Source organism: Buceros rhinoceros, unplaced genomic scaffold (genome assembly GCF_000710305.1).
Source record: "Buceros rhinoceros silvestris isolate BGI_N320 unplaced genomic scaffold, ASM71030v1 scaffold6047, whole genome shotgun sequence".
Classification (NCBI taxonomy): Eukaryota; Metazoa; Chordata; class Aves; order Bucerotiformes; family Bucerotidae; genus Buceros; species Buceros rhinoceros.
In genome coordinates, this window is record NW_010421566.1 from 12379 (window position 1) to 34655 (window position 22277).

The 22277-nt window shown below is 45.1% G+C and overlaps 1 protein-coding gene across 1 annotated transcript in view; it reads left to right on the forward strand.

The window, feature by feature from the left end:
• LOC104496572 (nesprin-2-like) overlaps positions 1 to 22277 on the forward strand; it is a 35941-nt gene that overhangs the window by 12252 nt on the left and 1412 nt on the right. Inside the window, exons 4-17 of the mRNA XM_010139709.1 lie at positions 5551 to 5713; positions 9227 to 9414; positions 9577 to 9727; positions 10185 to 10367; positions 11700 to 11837; positions 12714 to 12908; positions 13760 to 14042; positions 14367 to 14435; positions 15217 to 15353; positions 16258 to 16387; positions 17544 to 17755; positions 20411 to 20611; positions 20977 to 21105; positions 21572 to 21688. Coding sequence (XP_010138011.1) covers positions 5551 to 5713; positions 9227 to 9414; positions 9577 to 9727; positions 10185 to 10367; positions 11700 to 11837; positions 12714 to 12908; positions 13760 to 14042; positions 14367 to 14435; positions 15217 to 15353; positions 16258 to 16387; positions 17544 to 17755; positions 20411 to 20611; positions 20977 to 21105; positions 21572 to 21688 — 2296 coding nt within the window. The remainder of the gene's footprint in view (positions 1 to 5550; positions 5714 to 9226; positions 9415 to 9576; positions 9728 to 10184; positions 10368 to 11699; positions 11838 to 12713; positions 12909 to 13759; positions 14043 to 14366; positions 14436 to 15216; positions 15354 to 16257; positions 16388 to 17543; positions 17756 to 20410; positions 20612 to 20976; positions 21106 to 21571; positions 21689 to 22277) is intronic.

The following is a 22277-nucleotide window of genomic DNA, read 5'->3' on the forward strand; positions in this document are numbered from 1 at the left end:
GGGGTGGGAGATGTGGCGCGTTAGCAGGAGGAATAGCGCTCAGGGGCCTCTCGCTTAAAATCAGCTGCTTGTGGGGTCGTGCACCCAAGACGGCGGAGATCGGTGGCGACAGCCTTTTGGACTGGCCGGCAGGGTACAGCGATAAGAGCCGGCGTTGGCTCTGCTCCGCGTGCTAATACAGCCCACCGGCGCGGGGGGCTTCCTGTCATCAAACAGGCCGGGCGATGCACAGAGAAACGACCCCCCGTTTCATACCAAGGCCTACAAATCTGCCTTTGACATCAGCCCTCCTGAGCAGGTCCTTTGTCCCTCACATGGTTAAGCTCACCCTGCAACTCACTGAACAAAGGTTTCCTGGGTTGTGCATCTCATTTGCCGTACCGGGTGGTAAACAATCCTGTCAGCGGGCAGGGCAATTCCAGCTCCCCTCCGGTGAGACAGAAACGTGTGGCTTATGTATTTCTGATGACATTTGTGCTTGTGAAGGAGAGTTTGGAATATGTGTCAGGGTTTTCTCCATTCCTCAGACACAAATTTGAATGTTACTACCTGATTTGAGCCTCCCTGTGTCTTTTTCGGCAGCATTTTGACAGCTAATGCAATGCCATTGGCAGACATTTTGCAATTCTTCTCTGCTGGTGTGAATACATTTCAGTCAACCTGGAAGGGCCTTCTGCTGCTAGATACTTTCTGAGCAGTTTCTCCAAAATATTCTGTGTATAAATGGTTCAGCCTGAAACAGCTTAATGCATTTCTTTTGTAACCCAATGCTGGCACTTTCATCAAGGGTATTAAGGCCCAGATCCAATCTTGAGCCAGGTCAGTTAGTCCTTCTGTTCACTTTTGCAGCCAGCTTTTAGTTATAATCTACTAGTTTTGTTCTTTTTCTGCCACTTCTATTTTAGTATAAAGATTAAGACGTTTAGAAACTGGCTTTGGCTTATCCCAGGCATCTTATGCCTGTCTCTAAGTGCTGTTTTGAATCAGGCTATCTTTTAAGCTGGGCCCATTGCAAAGTACAAGAAATGTTTGGGGCTTTCAGATAAGTAGTGATGTTTGTTGTGTTTTTTAAAATTATTACTGTTTTTTGGATGTGGATTGGTGATGGGTGAGTTCTCATTGGGAAGTGAATATGGATAGGCATTTAATCAGTAAACAGTAAGTTTTGACCAAAATAACTCGGGGTCCTGTTTGACCAGGTAAGTTGAAAATTACACTTTGTAGAGGAAGAATTCAATCAACAGTGGTGGCAACCTCTTCCGCCTTCTGGGTAACGTGGAAGAGCTCACTTCCTCTGCTGTGCTTGATCGTTCATTGCTGTTAATTCACTGTGGGTTGTGTGATTGGTCACCTGGATGTGGGGGAAGCTTTAGCCCCTGGGCTCAGTGGCTTGCACTGTGCACCCAGCTCCCAGGAGACCTGTCTTCCCAGACAAATAGCCAGTTTGGGATGCATCTCAAAAGAGTGAATGAGGTTTCTTTCATGCAAGAATTTGCAAGAATACCTGCAGTGTGCAGAAATGCATCTGAGAATGATTGTTGCAAATGTAAGGCTTTTATGGATGTAATTAGTCTGGTTTACATTGTTCTTTGAGCTGCAGCCAGAGAAATGGCAGTTCCCTGGGACTTCTGTGCAAGCTGAGGATGCTCAAGGAGGATGCTGGAATTTTTCATCATTTCACCTGTTGCTTCAGGGTACCCTTTACGGTGATCTCTTTATCTGCTGCCTGCAGCAAGAGCAGGGCAGCCAATGTGAACATCTGACAAAGCCACCTTGCTATCTATGCACTGCACTAGTGTGTACCTGTGTTAGGTTCTTAATCTTCACTGGCTGCTTCGCTCGAGTTTGAGATTAATGACTTAGAGCATTAAGGGCGGTTAAATGAGTGAGAAATGCCGTATTCTACCCAGAATATGTAACAGAGTTAATTACTGAATTACAGTGGTGTGTCTGTAATGGCATTGTTTGAAAGTAAATCCAACCTTGCAGTACCTGGTGATGCTATTTTTGAGACTTGCTTCTGGTAATACCAGTAGAAAAAGACCGACATGTTTATGGTAATAACTGTAACTTGAATTTTAGTGTGAATTCTAAGCCAAAATAATAGTCTGGGGTGGGGGTGGGAGGTTTCACCAAAAAACCTTGGATTCTAAAACTGCTACTTCTTAAATTTATGGAATATGCTGTCAGTCATAGAGACATTGATTTATAATCTAATATCCCTTGGTTTTGCTTTGGACTTCCTTGGCTATTCCTGTTACTCAATATGCAGACTGAAGAAAGTTGTCTTGCAGCCCATTAATTTTTCTGTAAGGCAATTTCAGGATGGGAAACAGGTGGATACAGACTGAGAAGGGAGTACAGGGAAGCAGAGGTGATACTGAGCAGCACAGTAAGCTGTGGTCTCAGCAGGTCAGCTGAGACCAGATGGTCCCAAGAAGTGCATCTCTTTCAGGTTGCCAGAGAGACATTTCACTAGTGGAGAACGTTATAGAACATGCAGAAAATGAATTGCCACTAGGTGCACTCAGGGAGGGTGCAGTAATCGAGCCCTGCTTTCATCTCGACTGGCCCGCAGCCCTGCAGAGTTACCAGTGCAATAGCATAGCTGTTTGGCTTCCTCAGGCCTGCCTGTTCTAGTGGTTCTTCCCTTCACACAGGGCCTGTATTGCCCCATCTCTCCGGGTAGAAGGGTTCCCAAGTCTCCAGTCTTTGGTGGGCCACATGCCCTGGGGAGTCACAGGCCCTGCTGAGCATCACAATCACCTGGATCCAAACTGACTGGTGGGACAGGAGCAGATGATAGGGCAGGGGAAGAATTAGGTCTCCTGAGTAAATTGCTGCCAGCCCATGATAGCACAAGAAAACACTGTTCAGTTACCAGAGTATGACATGCTCATTGGATGCTACTTAACAGAAGCAGAACCACGAGCAGGAAGATTTATAAGGCAGCTGTTTGCTTAGGAACCAGATGCCTTCTGCGTACAGGGTTGAACTTGAAAGCAGAGCTCTGAAAAGAGCTTATTAAGGAAAGCGAGAGCAGCTAAATGGTTTTGTCATCCGCTGGCTTCCTCTTCATCAGCTGTAGCAGTGGAAAGTACTGGCAGTGTAAAGGGACAGAGGCTTTTGTCATCTGCTGGCTTCCTCTTCATCAGCTGTAGCAATGGAAAGTACTGGCAGTGTAAAGGGACAGAGGCAGCTGCTTTGCACTTGACACCAGTATTGGTGGTTTTGAGGGTGCAAGGCAGGAACAAGGTGGACCATGGACTTGAGCCAAACCTAGGCTGGCTTGCAAGGTTGCCTCAACTAGACAAGACTAATTTTATGTGTTTGAGAGCACAAAGTTGGTAAATACCTGCCAGGAGTCCCAGTGTAGACTGTGCCCTTCTCTCCCTCCTTGTAAAACAACTGAAAGTACTGCTTGGTCCTTCTGGGACAAGAGGTAAGAGAAGTTGCTTCCCATGCTGCTGTTCGATATGAATCCCCAAATTTGCTGCACTTACTCTGTACCTTCACAGTAACCAATAGGACTGAACGAATCCAGGCAGGATCATTCCCACATCTCCTGCATAAGTGCTTTACCTTAAATCAAGTGTCTAGGTGACGTACGTATCCCCTTTGATTACCTTAAAGTTGCTGCTAGCATCAGTTGTTGCTTACAGACTGGCATATTCATTATGGCTGAGCTGTCCTGCGTATCTTCTGTCATTGTATCACCTGCTGCAACAGGCAACTGCAGAAGCCAATCAGTTACAGGCAGTTCGGACCCCTCTCCTCTAAAACTTGATGGGGTAGTTTGGCAGCAGACAGGACGGTGGGCCAAGAAACTCTTCATTTTTCTTGCAAGGATGGGCAGTTCTGTCGCGGTGTAATCTGTCCCTGCCAGCACCAGATGAGATTACCCCCCTCCACCCTGCCCAAGTCCAGGCTTGTGCAATGCTGGTGTTGCCAAGCACATTAGGGTTCATCTCAGACCCCTCAACAGTCCCTTGCATTCTGGGACATGCAGCGATCCCCTTGTACAAGCTGCCTTTCCAGTCCTGTCAGGTTTTGTTTCGCTGGTGACAGTTCCCAGTCACGGTGGCTAAGGAATGGGAAACATTCTGACTTTTTCACAATGCATACTTTAACTTTTTGCACTGCACTTGATTTAGATAATGAGGCTTTTCTGGGTAGTTGATAGACCAGGCAGTAAATTAGGGTTTAATTTGGAAATCTGCATTATAAGAATCAACATGCAAGGTCCAAAAATCCCTCCCAAGACACAGGGATAGAACTAGACACCAGAGAGATGCCAGCAGCTGGGAGGACAGCATGGGCAAGCAGTGTTGGCTAAGACCCCTCCTAGGACAGGGGTGGAATGGTTTCACCTGGCTTTAGCAGTGTTAATGTTTATAGTACTGCAGGCAGATGATTGCAGTTCATGGAGGGAAACAGATACTTCTTGGTACAGTTTATCTCATCTTGTGATCTGGGTGTTTAAGACAAGTCTGATGGAAATCCTGATCTACGTTATTTCTTTTTTCTCCATTAACTACCAAGGTCTAGATGGCAAGCTCCAGTATCGATCTGAAGTCAGACAAGATAAGTGTCACCCTGGTGTTGGGCTTTTAGCAATTTTTGTTGGGAATTGCAAGAAATGAAAACTTCAAGGGAAGATTTGAGACCAGTGAGGGGATGTAATGGTTATTCCTCCCAACACGTGGGGACAAATTTGCCAAAATATACAATCATGCTGTTTGGGTATTTTGATGGACTCATATGGGGTTTTTGACATGGGAATGTGCTGTAAAAGGCTGGAAATGAAAAGTTTGCCTGCAGTTTGAGAGCTGGACTGCAAACAGCTCTAAGAAAACTAAATGGACTTGATGTGCTTATCTGGTGCACAACTCTCTAGCTGTTGGGTTTTCAACATCCTTGGGATTGTTTTTTTTTTTTTTCATTTTCACCCACCAGGAGAGTCTGGCACATCTGTGCACATTTCAGTGTGTTGTTCAGAAGAGCTTTTAATGTTGTGGCACTGTAAGTTCTACAGTGGCCGTTGTTCAGGCCTTCTCCTCTCCTGTCAGCTCCCTTTGCTCAGGCTGTTGGACTGTAGTTTAGACAAATTCTGCCTCAGTTGGCAGAGCAGTACCTTGCTGATTAGTGGGGGGCAGCTGTTCATTGCTGAAGAAGATGCTGAACATAGTTCACAGCAGGAAAACCAGACCATAGATACCCATTTTAGTTTAACTGTGGCATGTTATGGTACCAACTTCCACCTAGACAACTGTGCAAGAACTGACTGAAGAGCTCGCTAGCAGGTGAATGAGGCTGTAAAAATTCACTCTGCTCATTTAGTTTCATTAAAGAATTCACACAGGACCTTCCTGCAGAGGCCTGCTGAGCCAATTTAGGTAGGTTTTGACTGAAACATGGCTCTGATTTACAGGCAACAGCTTGGTGCGACAGTAAGCGCTTCATAAAGCCGTACCTGTCATCACCTTCTGCTAACAGCACTTCCACTGACTGCGGATCTTTGTAACAAAATGTTCTTCCTGGTTTGCTTAGGGTGAAGAAACTGAAGGAAACATTTGCTCTGGCGCAACTATTGGACAAAAACATGAGTAACCTTTGCACCTGGTTGGCCCGGATTGAGTCTGAGCTTTCCAAGCCTGTTGTTTATGACATCTGTGATGACCAAGAAATACAGAAGAGACTGGCAGAACAGCAGGTGGGAAATAGCAGCAGCCAGAGTAAATGAGCTAAAACGCTGATTGCAGTTGGTCCTGGTTTAAAATCACCGGTTTCTTCTCTTCAGCAAGACCTTCTAACTGTTTGCTTTTCATGCACATTCCTGACAAGATGCGTTACGTGGAAAATTTTTATTTGCATGCCATAATTTCAGGATTGTGTTGACTTACCTCCACTTCTCCCTTCCACCCTCCACCCAAGGAAAACATGCAAAGTACAAAAGCATTTCTACAGTTGATAGTTTGCTCAGTTAAGTACAGCAGACCTCATAAGGACTAGGCAGGGCAGGGACAATAGGCAAAATTCGTGAGGATGACTAAGGCTGGCAAGGTGCGAATGCTGGGTCTCCTGCGAACTGGCTGTATAGGTGCTGTGATTTGATTTGCCCTCACTAGCTCAGTTTTCTTCCTGCTCTGCTTTCTGCAAGGAGGGGATGTTTGAGCTTTGGAGGATAGACTTGTGGAGGATGGACATGCGCAAACACACCTTTGACTAAGACCTGATCCAGTAGGCAGGCTCTGAAGATCCCTTCAGGGCTGGGTGGGATGGTGTGTGAATCCTGCTGAGGCTGGGTGTTGGTTAAGTGCCCAAAACAGCGGGTTACTAGGGGGATCTTAAGGACCTGTGCTGGTTTTAAGTGCTGGAGATGGCAAGGATTGGGCAAAGCTGAACATGCCAGCTATCCCAGCAAAGTGGAAGTGTGTGATGAGTTGGATAGTCCTGGAGTAAATTTCTCGCTCCAGTAGCCAAGGAAGGAAAAGGAACTTCTCCAAAGCAAAGACTTGCTGGTAGAGTCAGCCTTTGCTCAGGGCTGTGCTGTAAGTCTGCTCAGGTTCAAAGTGCCTCCCTGGGAAGGCTGAGAATGACCAGGGCTGTCATCTGGCCGTTGTGTTAAGCAAGAATATTTGCCCTAAAACTGAGGATCAAGAGCAAAGCTGTCACACATGGAAGCTTTATGGCATCTGCCTCTAAGAACACCTGTGGGTGTTCTTCCCATCTTCCCTCTTTCTGGCTGTTGCTTTTGTTTCTAAGGAAAGATCCCTGAGTGACCCAGACCTGAGGGCTGCCTTCTCTGCTGGTTGATATGGCTTTCCACCCACCCGTGTCCCAGATATTGTGGGGAAGGGCCAGCTCCTATGTAACAGGAGTGAAGGTGACTGCCACCAGCTCCCCTGCAGGAGCTGGTCAGACATCATAGGCCTTTGCCCAGTACCTCTAATGGTTCCATCTGCATTGTGAATGATCGTGTAAACAACAAGGAAGTATTTCCTCCCTATCCCAACCTTCTGCATTCTCAAAGGCTGTGATAAATTGCGAGGCAGAGAAAAAAGTGGGGCACAAAGGAATTGTGTCCAAACTAATTTATTTTTATTATGAACATTCAAGCTTCAGCTCACTGTAAGAGCTGTTGTTTGCTGCTCAGAGCTACTTATGGCTTTGTTCTTTGAATTATTTGAAACACAGACCTCTGAGCACCTCTAGACTCCTTCCGCTGTAACCTTTTAACAGGATGAGTGTGAAAAGACTGTGCTGACTAAAAAGACAATAGTAAATAAAAAAGAAGCCTCTTTTTGTCCACATTAAAGAAACCTTTATCTGAATGCAACAAGGAAAAAGATCTTTCCTGGTTTTATGAGCACAGTTATTTCAGCAAGAGCAGAGTGATGGTGAGAAATATGCCCTGCGGGCTTCATTTATTTGACATCCCTGACTGGAAAAGCTTTACCTGTTCAGTCTTGAATAATGACATTTGAAAGCATCCAATCCACAGAGGTGTTTTATGGCATGTTCATTCAACTACAGGATGAAGATTAAAACTTGAGTAATACTAATTTTAAGATTTCAAAGCTGTTTCACTAGTGCAGAAGTCTAGCAGCGTGGAGTCTGTTTAAGCTGTCTGGGCGAATCTGGGCTGAGTTGAAAGAAAAAAACCTTTCGGGGCTCAGTGTTTGTTCCTGGCCCTGTTACTTAGTTTGGTGTCTTTGTCTCACCATAATAGTCAGGTCATTTGGAATAACAGCTTGGAAAACAGCGAGGATTCTGCCTAGGGTTATTCCGTGAACCCAGGCATGACCAGAAGTAATGAGACTGTGTCAGCAGCGTCAGCTCAGTGCAAGTGGAGTGGATTTTAATCTGTGGTCCGTATTTTTATTTTGACTAATACAGCTGTAAATCCAGTGTATTTTGATGCCTTCAGAAGAGTCTCTTCAGTACCAGTAGGGGGGTAGAGCCAGCGATCAGATGTAGAGCCTGTGTTAAAAAGCCAGTGCTGCCTCTTGCTCAGAAAACAGCTGCGAATCCCTAATAAATCCTGTCCAAACTTATGCTGGTCTGTTTCTGGCAGTCTCTCACCTGCGCAGAGATTTTGACTTCTACATTCCTTAAAGCTGTACATTACCACAAACCCCACAAGCTAAATTTTGACCATTTCTGGCTCAGCCCTCCTTTCAGGTACCCAGGTAACACCACTGAAGAATGCCAATGGGTGATACTCAACTCCTTGCTGCTTGTTGTCTACTGGGAAGATCTTCCTTCAACTCCTTCTGTATTTACTACAAGCTATGCCTGTTTTGGGATGGGCAGAGGGGTGGTGTTTGTTTTTTATTTTGTTTTGGTTTTGTAAGTCTCAGTTCTGCGTCATCTCTTCACTGAGATCAGTAAGAACATTTAATGGGAGTTCCTGTTCACTGTTGTCCGTAAAATATTCATTTGTGTTTGTTCATTTGTGACAGAAATGGGTTGGAAAATGGAAATCTAGTAGACATTTTAATTCATTAATATTTACAGTTGGTAGCATTGTACAGAGCTGACTTTTCAATAAGAAATATTTAGATAAGGTTTTCCTTTTCTGTTACTCAATTACAGCGACTTTAGGAGTGGTTGTAGCTACAGAATGAGAGCCCAGAATGTGACTGAGATGCAGGCTCTGGAGAAGAAACCTGTAGTGTAGAATAGACAAAGAATCTTTGTTAGACTCTTAAATGTCAAACCAGGAGCTCTACAAGAGGGAATAAGAAAAGTAGTGGAACACCAGGTACTCGTGTGCTGTGCTTTGTGATACCAGCCTGTGATCATATAGTCACTAAAGTAGACAAACTACACTATGAGTTCGCTGACAAGTCTTGCTGTGTAGTAAGCTGATATGAGACACTGTCATCTTGGCTGTCAGAATCAGTAAGTGTGTGTTCATGGTACGTGTAAGGTTTGGATTTTTGAAAGCACATTAAAATTGTCCAGATTGTTAATGAGAAGCTTGAGCTTTCACGGAGAAACCAAAGCCGGACAATCCCCATTTGCATGGCAGTTCTGTCCTGACCTGTCAGCCTGTCATTTGCACAGCTCATCCTGCCACTCTGTTTTCTGAAGCTAACTAAGCTTTTCCTGACACACAAATTGCTCTTTCCTCATCCTCTGCAGCATTTTGAAAGGGTATGTCTGAAGCGTAGCCACACGTGTTTTCCTTCTTCTCAAGCTCTTCTTTTGCCAATGGCAGGATCTGCAACGAGACATAGAGCAACACACTGCAGGGGTGGAATCCGCGTTTAACATCTGTGATGTCCTGCTACACGATTCAGATGCGTGCGCTAACGAGACGGCGTGTGACTCCATCCAGCAGACTACCAGGAGCTTGGACAGGCAGTGGAGAAACATTTGTGCCATGTCTATGGAAAGGCGAATGAAGTAAGACTCTTTCTCTTATCCCTCCTGAAGAAGCCTGTGGCAGCATTTTGAAGTTCAGCTTGTAGCTTTTGCCACAAGATGAATTTTGAAGAAAAAGAAAATTTCCCAAATTAATAGTTGGCTCATGATAAAACCTTTCCATTTTTGCATCCTCTCTCTCAGAATCGAGGAAACCTGGCGCCTGTGGCAGAGGTTTTTGGAAGACTATTCTCGCTTTGAGGATTGGCTAAAATCATGTGAAAGGATAGCAGCTGAGCCTAATTCTTCAGGGGTTTTGTACACACATGCCAAGGAGGAGCTGAAGAAATTTGAGGTGAATTTTTTAATTATGCTTAGCAGCAGGCTGAATGGTCAGACTGCTGAATGCTTATCGTCTGTGTGAAATGCCTGGATCACTGAAAAACACCAGTCTGGCAGTGGTGGTATAGAAAGCCTAAATAATTTGGTCGGTGTGTGGCTGCCAAGTATCTGGATGATTTATTTATCTCCAGAATTTTTTTCTTTTTTAATGTGGAGAATCCAGTGCTCTAAACTGACAAGATCCTGCTTATAAGTTTAAGATGTGCTTTTTATAGGCAGGAGGCCTTTGTGGGTGGATTTTTCTTCTTCTTTTTCCTAATGAGCTAAGTCTGAGCAGATGATTTAAAATACAAGTCCTTCTCTGGATTAGATTTTGCAGTTGGAAGGTCTGTTTTTAAGGGCAGAGAATCATATTATCATCCAGATCCTTCTATTGACAAGGCAGTTGAGTTCTTTGATTTGCCTTGCAGGCATTCCAACGGCAAATTCATGAACGACTCACTCAGCTGGAGCTGATCAATAAGCAGTACAGGCGCCTCGCCCGCGAGAACCGCACCGACTCAGCCAGCAAGTTGAAGCAGATGGTACATGAAGGCAACCAGCGCTGGGATAATCTCCAGAAACGAGTCACAGCCATTCTGAGGAGACTCAAGGTAATTGCACGGTGGGATGAGAGAGTGAGGAGCCCTTGTGAGTTTCTGTAGGAATTACCCAAGGGCAAAACACATACTGGAGCAACTGTCTTGTGTCAGTTTGTGTTTTGAATTAGGAGAGCAGCTCTGGGAAGGTCGCTGAGTACATGGCATAAACATATCCTTGGAAGATGGGTTCTTGGCAGTTGAAGAAGCATAATGGAAGAAAGGGAGGGCAGATTTTGGAAAGTGTGTTGCAGGCCTTACTGCTCCTATCCCACTCTCTTATCCAGTCTTGCCATGCGTGGATGTGTTCATGCACTGGCACCTTTCCATAAACAAGAGGCAGAGAGACAGAAGGGCCTCAGTGCAAATATGGTTCAGCATTTACAACACAGCTCTACTTTATGCCAAGTTGTGGTTCACCTACAAGGCCTTAAACCTGGAGATGTGATGGAGAGGCATGCTGAGGCATGCTGCTGTCACCAGCCCCTGCTGAATGTTGTCGAAGAATGTATCTTGGACACTTCAAAGAAGTGTCCTGCTTGTTAAACTGATCTCTGGGCAGATGCTCTGTGCTGTGCCCTGGGGGAAACCTGTCACTGCCTAATTTTGAAATACAGAAGTGCTGCAAGCAGTTGACAGGGAAAACTATTATAGATACCAAATGTCAGTGGATGAAGCTTTGAGAATACTGATGGGGTTTGACCTGTGCAGTTAGGAGGTGGTGGTGGTGGTGGGTGTTACGTGATCCACTTCCTGAACGGTAAATCCACTAAGGAGAACTGGGGCACCGCAAGCTGCATGTCTGTTAGCAGCTTATATGGGAGATGGCAGCAGAGCAAGCTCCTCCTGGCTTCTGCACCAAATGATGCATTAATTACACTGGCATGATCATCTGTGATCCAGCTTGTCCATTGTTTTACTGATTTTAATGTCATAGGTTTAATTACTTTAATTAGAGATGGGGCTTGCTTCCGTTGTCTGTCTGTCCTCTAAATTTAGAACAAAATAGCTGTTAAACCCGAGTCCAAATAACCGTTAACTGGTATAATGCTGTGGGAGAAGATACACAGTGCAGAAGAGAGAATATAATTTTATAGAAGCATCTTGCACTGCTGGAGTTTTGTTCCCTCTTCCATACAAATAGTGTAGTAACAACATAGGACACTTTGCTCCAGCACCACTACAGCCAGGGGACGGTTTTTATACGTGGCATGCTGCCGTTTGTGCTCTGAAGGCCTCTAAGGTGAACAGCAGGTTTGAAACAAAACACTTTTTTCAGGGGGCTCCTGGGACCATCTTTTTTAGTAGCTGAAGTTGTATAACACTGGCTTCCTTCTTCCTATTCAGCACTTCACCAACCAGAGGGATGAGTTTGAGGGGACGAGGGAAAGCATTCTTGTTTGGCTCACGGAAATGGACCTCCAGCTGACAAATGTGGAGCACTTCTCAAAAAGTAACTTTGATGACAAACTGCGCCAGTTAAACGTACGTATCCTTACAAAGTGGTTGTTCAGTACAGTCCAGTTGATCCTGTTGGGCTGCCCTCTCTCGATAGGTTCATCTGCTCTTCTGGAGCTTCACAACAGCCAGCAGATCTCTGTAGGGATATATTTGTTTTAAGACACCAGTAAATTGCTAAGGTTTGTCCTCTGAATCAAGATTAAACTGTACGGTATTTCAGTTCAGATTCAGTGTTCAAGCTCTGTTCTATCCTGCCGTTTTCTCCTAACATTGAGTGCCAGTGATAGTGATACCTGGCCTGAAAAGGAGCACGTGCAGGTTATCAGTAAAAGCTACATTACTAAATCCAGCAATTTTTTCTGGTGAGAATGTTTTTGCATTAACGTAGGATCTCTCCTCTGAGTGCATTGCCTGTAGCCAGGGCTTTCAAACAGAAATAAGACAGCAGGCATGTGCAGTACTGGTTCTTTGCTGTCTGCTCATGTGATTGTTTCTCCATTCTCCCTGCGCTGTTAATTGGTCTGGGATGCAGATTTACTGATATGTGGGCCAGAGGCCCAACCAGCCAAAAAACCTTCTTTGCTACTGAGAAAAAGATTGTGTGTACCCAACAGAAAAATAAACTCCGATTAGCAGAACTCTCCTGTTGTGATCCCCTGCAGGCCGAGGACACTGCAGTCACGTTGATGTACACATGGGTGGAAAATGCCACTTCATTTGAAGTGTAATCCCACTCCTAAAACAAACCTCTGGAGCTCTTGAGTAAAAAGATGTTGGCCAAATGAAGTTGGACAACAATGTCAACTGCTGCTTTTCTTTCACTGCAGTGAGCAAGAAAAGGACAAACCTTAGTCTGGAAAGGGGCATTGCAGAAGTAATTATTTTTCTTGTTCCAAATAGGGTTTCCAGCAGGAAATAACACTAAACACCAATAAGATTGATCAGCTAATCGTTTTTGGGGAGCAGCTGATTCAGAAGAGTGAGCCTTTGGATGCTATCCTGATTGAAGATGAATTGGAAGAACTTCATCGATACTGTCAGGAAGTGTTCGGGCGAGTTGCCCGGTTCCATCAAAGACTGACTTCAAGGCATCCTGTAAGAAGCAGCAGTTGTTTTGATGCTTTGACAAGATTCTGCTGTTTGAACTGCAATGCTCATTGCTTATCCGTAGCAGTTTGACTGAGTGGTTGGACTTGCAGCGTTCAGGAGCTCCTCAGTAGCTGTGCCAGCTTTGCTAAATCTTTGTCACCAATCTTGTCTCCTCACGCCTCTCCTGTAGGGACTCCATCTGCAGAATCTGGCTAGTAGCATGGAAGTAGTTCACAGGGTTGATATTTGGATAGTAGTGGTCTGAGGGCTTCAAAAGCTTTTTTGGTGTCTTTAATATCACTTTGCTTTCTTTTAACTTCAGTAACGTGCTTAGAATATCTCGTTATGGATTTGTTTATGAGGCTCCATCTGTCCACTTTGTTGTGAGAACCCCGAATGGGTAACAGCATGCTCTTTACTTGTCACTGGGAACATTCAGATGATTCAAGTTTTCTTTGGCTCATAAAGGACGAACATCTGTTAGAAAGCCAGGTAGAGGAAGTAACACGAACATCTGCGAGTAGCTGCCCACCTCTGCCCGAGTGCCATTTCATTGCTGACCTGTGTAGTCCATTTGGATCTGGGCACCCCTTCCTGCAGACTAGAGAGAGATGTTGTGGAGGTGGTTGAATGTCTTGAAAGAGCAGAGGTAGTTGCTGCTGTGAGGATTGTCTTGCGAAAAGAGGAAGAAGGCAGAAATGATGCTTCCCTTTAATTTTAGGCACGTGGTCTTTGATTACGGCAGCTGACTGCAAAAGTGGTCCCCAGTAGTACTGTGTAGCTCAATCGTTGGCTCATTAAGCAGTGTAGATCTATGTAAATCTGACTAATAAGCAATAATATTTATTTATTTTTAGGGATTGGACGATGAAAAAGATACCTCTGAAAATGAGACGGATCCAGAAGACTCCAGAGAAATCCAGAATGATCCCTGGCATAAGAAGGCCATCAGCGAGGGGCCCTCTTCGACACAGTCCCTTTGCCACCTTATGCCCCCTACTCAAGGTCATGAAAGATCAGGCTGTGAAACCCCTGTCAGTGTTGACTCCATCCCACTCGAGTGGGATCACACAGGTGATGTGGGAGGTTCCTCCTCTCATGAAGACGAAGAAGAAGCAACATACTACAGTGCTCTGTCAGGTGAGAATCAGTTGCCAGCTGTTTGTTTGCCATGGACAACTGCAGGATGTGCCTCTGTGGGAAGGGAGGGGGACTGAGCTCTTGCTCCCACACTGTTGGTTGGGCTGACGTGAGCAGTCTCATCTCTTAGAGGCCTTGATGAAGGGAACGGTATTGTCTAAACCAAGCTTACGTTTTTAGAAACCTTCCCTTTTAAGAATGTTTGATGAAAGTAGTACCAACAACTTACTTTGTCTTTGTCTTTGCTGTCCCTCATTGTTTCAGTTGTTTTGAATAGTTGGAAAATATTGAATAGTGAGGAAAATGACATTATTCTTTTTTCAGATGTAGAAATCACTGAAAATCCTGAGGCATATCTTAAAATGACCACAAAAACTTTGAAAGCATCTTCTGGTAGGCACCTGCTAATGCATGTGTCTGAACATGGCAATCTCCCTGTGCTGCACGCTATACTCCTCAACCTCTCTCATACGTAATGTCTGACTTCCTGCCTTGTGTGGACACCATGTCTCATCCTGTCATGGTGTTCTTACGCTGCAGTGTTCACATGTACATTACAAAGCAGTCAAGAACACACCATTTAGATATTTCCTGGTAAATGCCAAGGTGGTTAATGTGCGTTTCATTGTATTGATCCAAAGTCTTTGGTACTTTCTTGGTGGTTTGCTCTGGGTAGTGTCACTTTTTCGGTCGTTTCTAATTTAGATTGCATCATTACTGAAGGCAGTAGTTCCAACTCTGCAAGTATGGTTTGGTCTTTTCTGCATGACAGAACCGTGTGTGTCCTGTCTGTTAAATCCAGAACAAATCAGGACGGGTCTGTACTTGTTCCTGTTGCAGATGTATGATAGTATTGTTGGGATGCAGACTTTCCAAAACCACAGTGCAGCCTTTTTCTTTTATTTTTTGAATACTTATACCTGCATTCAAGCATTTTCCAGAAGAAAACAGAATGTCCCATAACTGCATGGCTCTCATCTCATTACCTTTGAAACACTGTTGATGTTTTGCAAATGTGCATGCTTTGCAAGGAAAGCTGCAACACTGTCATTTTTATGCCATAACTTGATGCCATTTTATTCAGAGCGCTTCCTAACTTAATACAAAGCAACAGCTTCCTTGTGGAGGTGGGATTTTGCACTCATGGCATATGGTTTGGTTTTATCTGTTTCAGGAAAGACTGTTTCAGAAGCTCATCCTTGGCATTCTTCAGATAGCCCAGTCTGCAGGAAACACCGATACAACCAGGCAGAGATGGTTGGAAATGTGTTGTCTGGTCCAGAGACAAGTACTCCATATAAGCCAGACTATGTGAGTTGGAGGATCTGTGCGCTCTGACCCTGTACTACACAGTCTGTTTGTTGTTCTCGTGGAACTCCATCCTCGGCCCTCCTCCAGCGTCACGGAAAAGATTAGTCATGAGGGGAATGTTCACTTTGTGCAGACTTAGGCATTGTTTCTGGTGGCTCAGGTAACCAGTGAGAGTCTCCATCCACTCGCTGGAAAAGCTTCTTTAAATCAATTCAGAGCAATCACGTTCAGCTCCTGATCAGTCAGTGTCTGGTGGAACTTACTTCCTCTGTTGTCACAGGGCAAGTCTAAGAGAATTTACCCTCACCCCAAGGAGAGGTCAGAAAACTTAGTGCCGTATCTCCCTTTCCTAAGCAGACCAATTTGAAGGATCCTTTTCTAGTGTGCAAGCCACCATTTAATCCACTTCTGGGCACTGAAAAACATGCCAAAATGATTATTGTTCGTTGGCAGCGCAGCTGTGGTGGCTGGTTGCCAGCTATGGCTTTGTCAGCAGCTGCCGGGCTGAGTGGATCTGGAGCAGCTGTCAGCACTCTTCCAGGCAGGCACAAGATGGTACTGGTATCAGTACCACCAGACATTAATCCAGTCTTAGAGCCTTCGAGGCAATACTGCCGAGACCCAGAATCCAACAAAGAGCTTCAGCAAACGCACATTGTCTGGTACATGTGGTGCAAAACCAATTAATTTGCCGTGTCCAGTCTTGTAATAATTAGCGTCGCTATGGTTCGAATTTGTTTACCGAAAAGGCAGAGGGAGCCAGTGTAAACTGTTAACAGTGGTGCAGGAGCCCAGTGTGCAAGAGCTCAGCGTCAGCCCAGCCACCCCAAAAGTATCACAAATGAAGTCTGACCTTTGACAGCTTATTAACCTGCAGGGCTCACCCACCAAAATGTCATTCCAGGTGAAGCAGCTCAGCTCTGCAAGCAGCAGCAGCATCAACAAGGAGAAAATGACATCTGCTAACATGAGTGACGAAGAACCCCAGGATGACCAAGAGCTTGTGAACATTGCAGATGCCGAGAAGCAGTCGGGTATAGAGCGTTAGGGGAGTGGCTTTGGTGGTGTCGTCTTTGTCCTGTGACTCTGGGGGGCACAAAGGCAGCACATTTGCCTTGGGAACCAAATAAAAGTAAACTGCTACCCTCTAAATTAACGTATGTTGCTAAGGTTCATTGAGCTGCCTTCTCACCTGGTACTGTCCAACCTGTGTTTGCTGTTCTAAGGTTTTGTATTTCCTGCCAGAATTGAGATTTTTATATCACTCATAATATACTTCTATCTCTCTGCTGGTTGGAGTGAATGGGAACAATTTCACTTCGGAGTGGTACTGAATACTTCAGAGAGTTTTAATCATATTTCAAACCAAAGAAGTGTGTCTCTTTTGTGTCTCTTTGTCTAAAATAAGATTGCTATAGTAAGTTTTCTCAGTTACATAATAAGATGCTACAGCTCCCATTTACAGAAATGCTTTGTCAAAGCTGGTGATGTATTTTGTTCTTCACTGTCTTCACTGTGGTCTTTTCTTCCAAACAGGCCAATAGACTGGTTCTCTTAACCTTTTAGGACCTCATTCATGACTTCAGGTGCTTGAGATTGTAATAACACATCTGTACTGCAGTCACAAAAGGGAATCCAGTGAGAAAAGAAGTCTGCAGCTATATGCACCAGCTCACTTCGTTTATGTCTCTGGTCTCACAAATGGACCAGGGTTGAGTCCCCCACATGGGATGAATAGGAAAAAACTTCTGAGGAGGGCTTAGATATGCTTCCAGAAATAGTGTTAGTGGTCGCACAGGTGGCATCTCCATCTCCTTAGCACTTATGTCCTAACTGCTGCATCATACTTCATCCCGTGATGAATTTTGGTGTCTGCCAAATCACAACTGGGCTCATTAAATTCTGTCTCCTTAGATTTGCTCTTATTCTTCCAAGTGAATTAGAACATCTTCAATTAACGTGATTAAAATTCCGTGTAGCATTACTATGTGGATAACTTCACCAGTAATATGAAGCTTACAGACTGCAGAACCTCAAGAAAATATGTGTCTCGATAACAGTAGCATGTGGGAGCAATTATTTGGCCTTGAGTAGAATGGAGAATGATTTACTTGTAAAACTCTTTGCATCTGTTTTATGCACTCTTCACCTTATCGAAGATGTAAATGTTTGTTGTTCTGTCATTCATAGGCATTATTGATAGGTGGGAGCTCATCCAAGCTCAAGACCTCAGAAACAAACTCAGGATGAAACAGAAATTGCAGCAGTGGCAACAGCTAAACTCAGATCTCAACGACGTCTCTGCTTGGCTTGATAAAACTGAGGAAGAGCTGGAAGAGCTGCAAAAAGCGAAACCTCCAAGCAGCATGCAGGCATTGGAAGAGAGGGTCAAGAAATTGAGAGTAAGTTGTGAGGAGTATACCGAGAAGTAGGGTTTCAAGATGCTGATGCTCTTTATCACTGTCTCTGTGCTCCTAGCATCTGTCGGCAACAGGAATGTGAATAACCCAGTGCACAGGCCACAGAGGAGCTAAGCTGTTCTCAGCTAAGAGGACTGAGGAGGGTAGTGGAACAAGGTGCTTCTCTCTTTCTGTGCAGAGGTTTGCAGCCAGGATGCCTGGGTGCAGCAGGAAGTAAAAACCTCTCTCTCTCTTGTTTTTTTGCAGAGACACTTTATGCTCTCTCTCACAAAACATTCAGCCCCAAACTTTTCTTTTTAGACAACAAACGTAGGAAAAAACTAAATAAGGAAGGCTTAGGCTCCCCAGGTGCCTGGGATCGGGCCTTGTCTTGGGGGATTGGGTATTCTGAGCAGTGACACCGGCATTTTTAACTTGTTCTGTGCCATTTCCCTCTATGCAAGCCAGAAACAGATTGAAAATGAGCCAGGTCTGCAGGCTGCAAAGTCTAGGCTGATTTTTTTTTTTTTTAAATCGAATTAATGGAGGGGGGAGGTATAGCTCCAACAGGGAGACTGAGAAAGATCCTCTCCACAGCTCTGGGTTTTAGCAGTATGGTATTTGCAAAAAAATCTTACCTCTAAATAGCGCCTTTGTCACACAGTTGAAGGATACATCCTTTCAAAATGTGCAGTTGCTTTGTTTCACTTAGCAAATGCAGATTTCCCATTGAATAGAACATATTAGTTAAAAACATGAAACAAAATCAATTCAGTCTCTGCCTGTCTTCAGCCAAGTAATAGACCAGTTAGAGAGGCAATAGCATGGACATTGCCAGCACATGTGGTCATGTTACGCTGCCTGCTGTGATGCTCAACTTCCATATATCAGGACTACATCAGGCCTGCACGTTGAACCCACAGATTACCAGGGTATGTGTAAGTGCTTGGTCACTAGGACTTCGTACAACATGCCCTGGGTTGAGCCCTGAGAGACCAAGTGTTGCCAACGCTTGTGGGAGTGCGGAATCCCTGTGTGCTCACCCTTCTGCCAGCAGCCTCGTCTGGAGTCACCCAAGTCCTGAGGCTACTGGTCAGTTTGGCGTCACACTTGGGATGATGCTCACAAACAAGACACTCTGTAGGACAGAGGAGGGATTTCTCAGATGTATTGAGAGCATGCGAGAGCCTGCATGTCCTTGAGTAGTCGTTAGGCCAGGGACAATGACTCTGCATCCCGTGTGTGATTCCAGTAAGAACAAGGCTGATTCCATCAGCCAGTCTGGCTTGGGCACCGAGCGCTAGGAAAGCTTTGGTGATGCCTCAGGAGTGGAGGAAGGTGCTTCCCTTCAGGCTGGAGTTGGGTGTCTGACTTCTTCAAGGAGCAAAGCTTCACTTCTCCTTCTCTCTTCTACTTTTTCTTAAGAGGAGTCCAGCTGGCTGTAAATCCCCTTTTCAGACAGCTTGGCTTGCTAAGGGTGTCTAAAAGAGCCAGCATGCTCTAAGGCATGAATTACTTGAGGTGTCAGGACATCCCAATTGCCCTGGATAAGGATAAAGCCCGTCTGGCTGCAGACTGGCTTACTGGTGCGAAGAAGTCTGTAATGGACTGTCTGTTTGGTCTGATATTAAAAGAAACTTTGTTGCTTGAAGGAGGGAGAGAGGGTTCTTTGTTGGGTGAAATGTAATTTAGACCAGCAGTTTTCGACAAGTGGGACGCAGATCTCAAGAATATATAGAATGACCCTCTTAGTTACAAAGGCTGCTAAGAAAAGCAATCAGCTGTGCTGATTGCAGGGCTCATCCTGCAGCTCTAACTTTTCTACTGCAATAGCCCACAACTTGAAGAAGCCTGAGTACCCTTGATGCAAACTGCAAACTTCTCGAGGGTATGAGGTACTGTTTGGCATTCATTTTTTAGAAAACCTTCAAAAATGCAGACTCGAGGTGAGATGACATAGCCACGACTGAAATTTCCATATTATTTTCCCTTGCAGTTTAAGGGAGAGGAGGAAAGCAGACAGGACTGCCATTGGGGGGACCTTGACAAGTCAGAGAACTGGGCTGTCAGAAAGTCTGACTAGAGAGAAGAATAAGAATTTTCCACCACAGGGTGGCCTGGTGTGGGACTGGGGGCTCAGAGGGGATGGGGAATCTCCGTCCTGCCAGACACTCCAAGCTTGACTGGATGAGGCCTTGAGCAGCCTGCTGAGCCAAACTGAGTTTGAAGTTGGCCCTACTTGGAGAAGGAGGATGGAGTACAGGTCTCCAGATGTCCCTTTCAGCATTATTCTAGGATTCTGAGGTGGCAAAACTTTGAGAAATCAAAAATTTGAGGAAATCATATGATGACCTATGGGAATATTTGTCCAAATGTCAGAGGAAGAGACAGCTCAGAGGAATGAAGAGCAGATGCTGGGTTAAGCCATAATGCCTGTGACATAGGGAGGAGCACAAACCCAGCCAGATTCTTCTTCAAAGGGAAGAGTTTGGCTTTAAAAGGGATGGGGAGGAAGGTGTTAAAATGCCTTAATATGTTCCTTAGCACTGTCTGAAAAGCCATCAGATGCTTGTGATTCTTCGAGGGCTTAGTTTTATTGTAAATAAACAACATGTTTTTCATCATTCATAGAAGGTCCTAATCCTCCCTTTCTACCAGGACATGCTTAAAGCGTTTGATAGCTACAAGGCAGTGGTGCTCTCCATTAACCTGAGCAGCAAGGAATTCCAGCAAGCGGATAGCACAGAGTTCAAGGAGCTTCAGAACCGGCTTCGGAAGGTGAACTTGCATTGGGAGAAAACAACTCATGCACTGGACAAGTGGAGGAAAGGTTTACAACATGCCCTACTGCATTGCCAGGTGCGTACCACAGGCCAGCTGATAAAGGAAAACTCTTGGGGTGCTCCTGAGGGGCAGGTCGGGGAGAGGGCAGAGGGGTAATTCCTGCACAGCAGGGGAACGGTTGCTCAGAATCCAACACACTAAATTTTCCTATAAACTTAACTCTGTTGGGTTTGACGGGTTTGGTAAAAATATCTTTCAGCTGGATAATACTCTTACTATGTAGGTGGAACAGGCAACTAGGTTGCTGTAGCCTCGCTGATGGTGCATTTGTGGTTGGCACTCTCTAATCTGGGCTGGTCATTTTGTTTGTAGGCAAAGCTGGGTGAAAGCACTGCGAAAGTGGTGCTCAAACCTTACTCTCAAATCTTCTGTTTCTCTAGGACTTCCATGACCAGAGCCAAAAACTAATCCTGTGGTTAGCAAGTGCTGAGAGCCGAAGGAATGAAGCACAAATCACAGATCCAAATGCTGACCCCAATACAATACTGGAATGCCAAAAGGAGCTGATGGTGAGTGTAGTCTCAGCTCTTCCAGCGAGTCAGTAGCTGTCACCCCAAAAGGAAGAGCAGTATGTTTACTTCTCAAGGTGTCTGCAGCCTGTCCTCCAGCCTGCTGTATTCAGGCTGGTTTCTGAAATGGACTGAGAGATTGCCTAGGTGAGGCCTTTTTACTGTAATTATGCATGATCGTTAAGTTCCTTAAGAACAGTCTTTTCGCTGGAGTAAGACTGCCAGTTTCCAGTATTTAATGTCGTTTCCATATGGATTAATTAGTGCTAGGACTATTTCTAAATATTAGCTCAAGCAGGTACAGCCGGTCTCTGAGAGAACTCCAGCTCATGTAACAGCCGTTCCTGTGTATTGCGGGTTCTCGGGCAGGGTGAGGTGTTCTTTAAAGCCTTCCAGAGTTCCTCCTTTCATGAGAACACCCTTAAAGCTGGGAGTAACGCTCTGTTGCACTGTTCTTTGTTCTAAGCAACTGGAGAAGGAGCTGCTGGAACAACAGCTTAACGTAAACTCACTTCAAGAGCTCACTGCTTACCTGCTGCTTAAATCCGATGGTGATTATGTCGAAGTTGATGAGAAGGTCCATGTAACTGGAAGGAAACTGAAACAGCTTATTGAACAAGTTTCACATGACTTAAAAGCAATACAAGAAAATCTGGTGAGTCAGAGTTTAGATACTTGTTCATGGGTATTTCTTACTGAAAAGTAGCAATGTGCTACGAGTAGAGGTGTTTGTAAAAAACTGACTTAGAACTTAAGTACGTTCACCTTCGTGAGCTGAAGGAAGAACGGTGAAGTCTGGCCATAGGAAAAGCTCCGGCACCACGAGGCTGGTGCAGTACTGAAACCGGGAGGGGCTGTTCAGGCTCCTCACGTGGCTTAGCCCGAGAGCTGCCAGACAGAGATATTTTCAAGTTAAAACCTGTAGGTGCCTGTTCCATCGTAACTCCTTGGGCTGTGCCTGGCAAAACTGCCCTGTGCTGGAGAACTGGAGCATCTGTTCTCCGCTGGTTATCCACACTGGAGAGGCGAGGGGCTGTGCACTGCAGAGGGGCAGTGAAAGGTGGCTCTTTGCGCTTCATCTGTTGGGAGTTCTGACCGTGCATTTTAAAGAGGAAGGTGTGGTTACCTTCTAGGATACCAGAACATTCCTGGCAGATCCCGATGACTCAGGG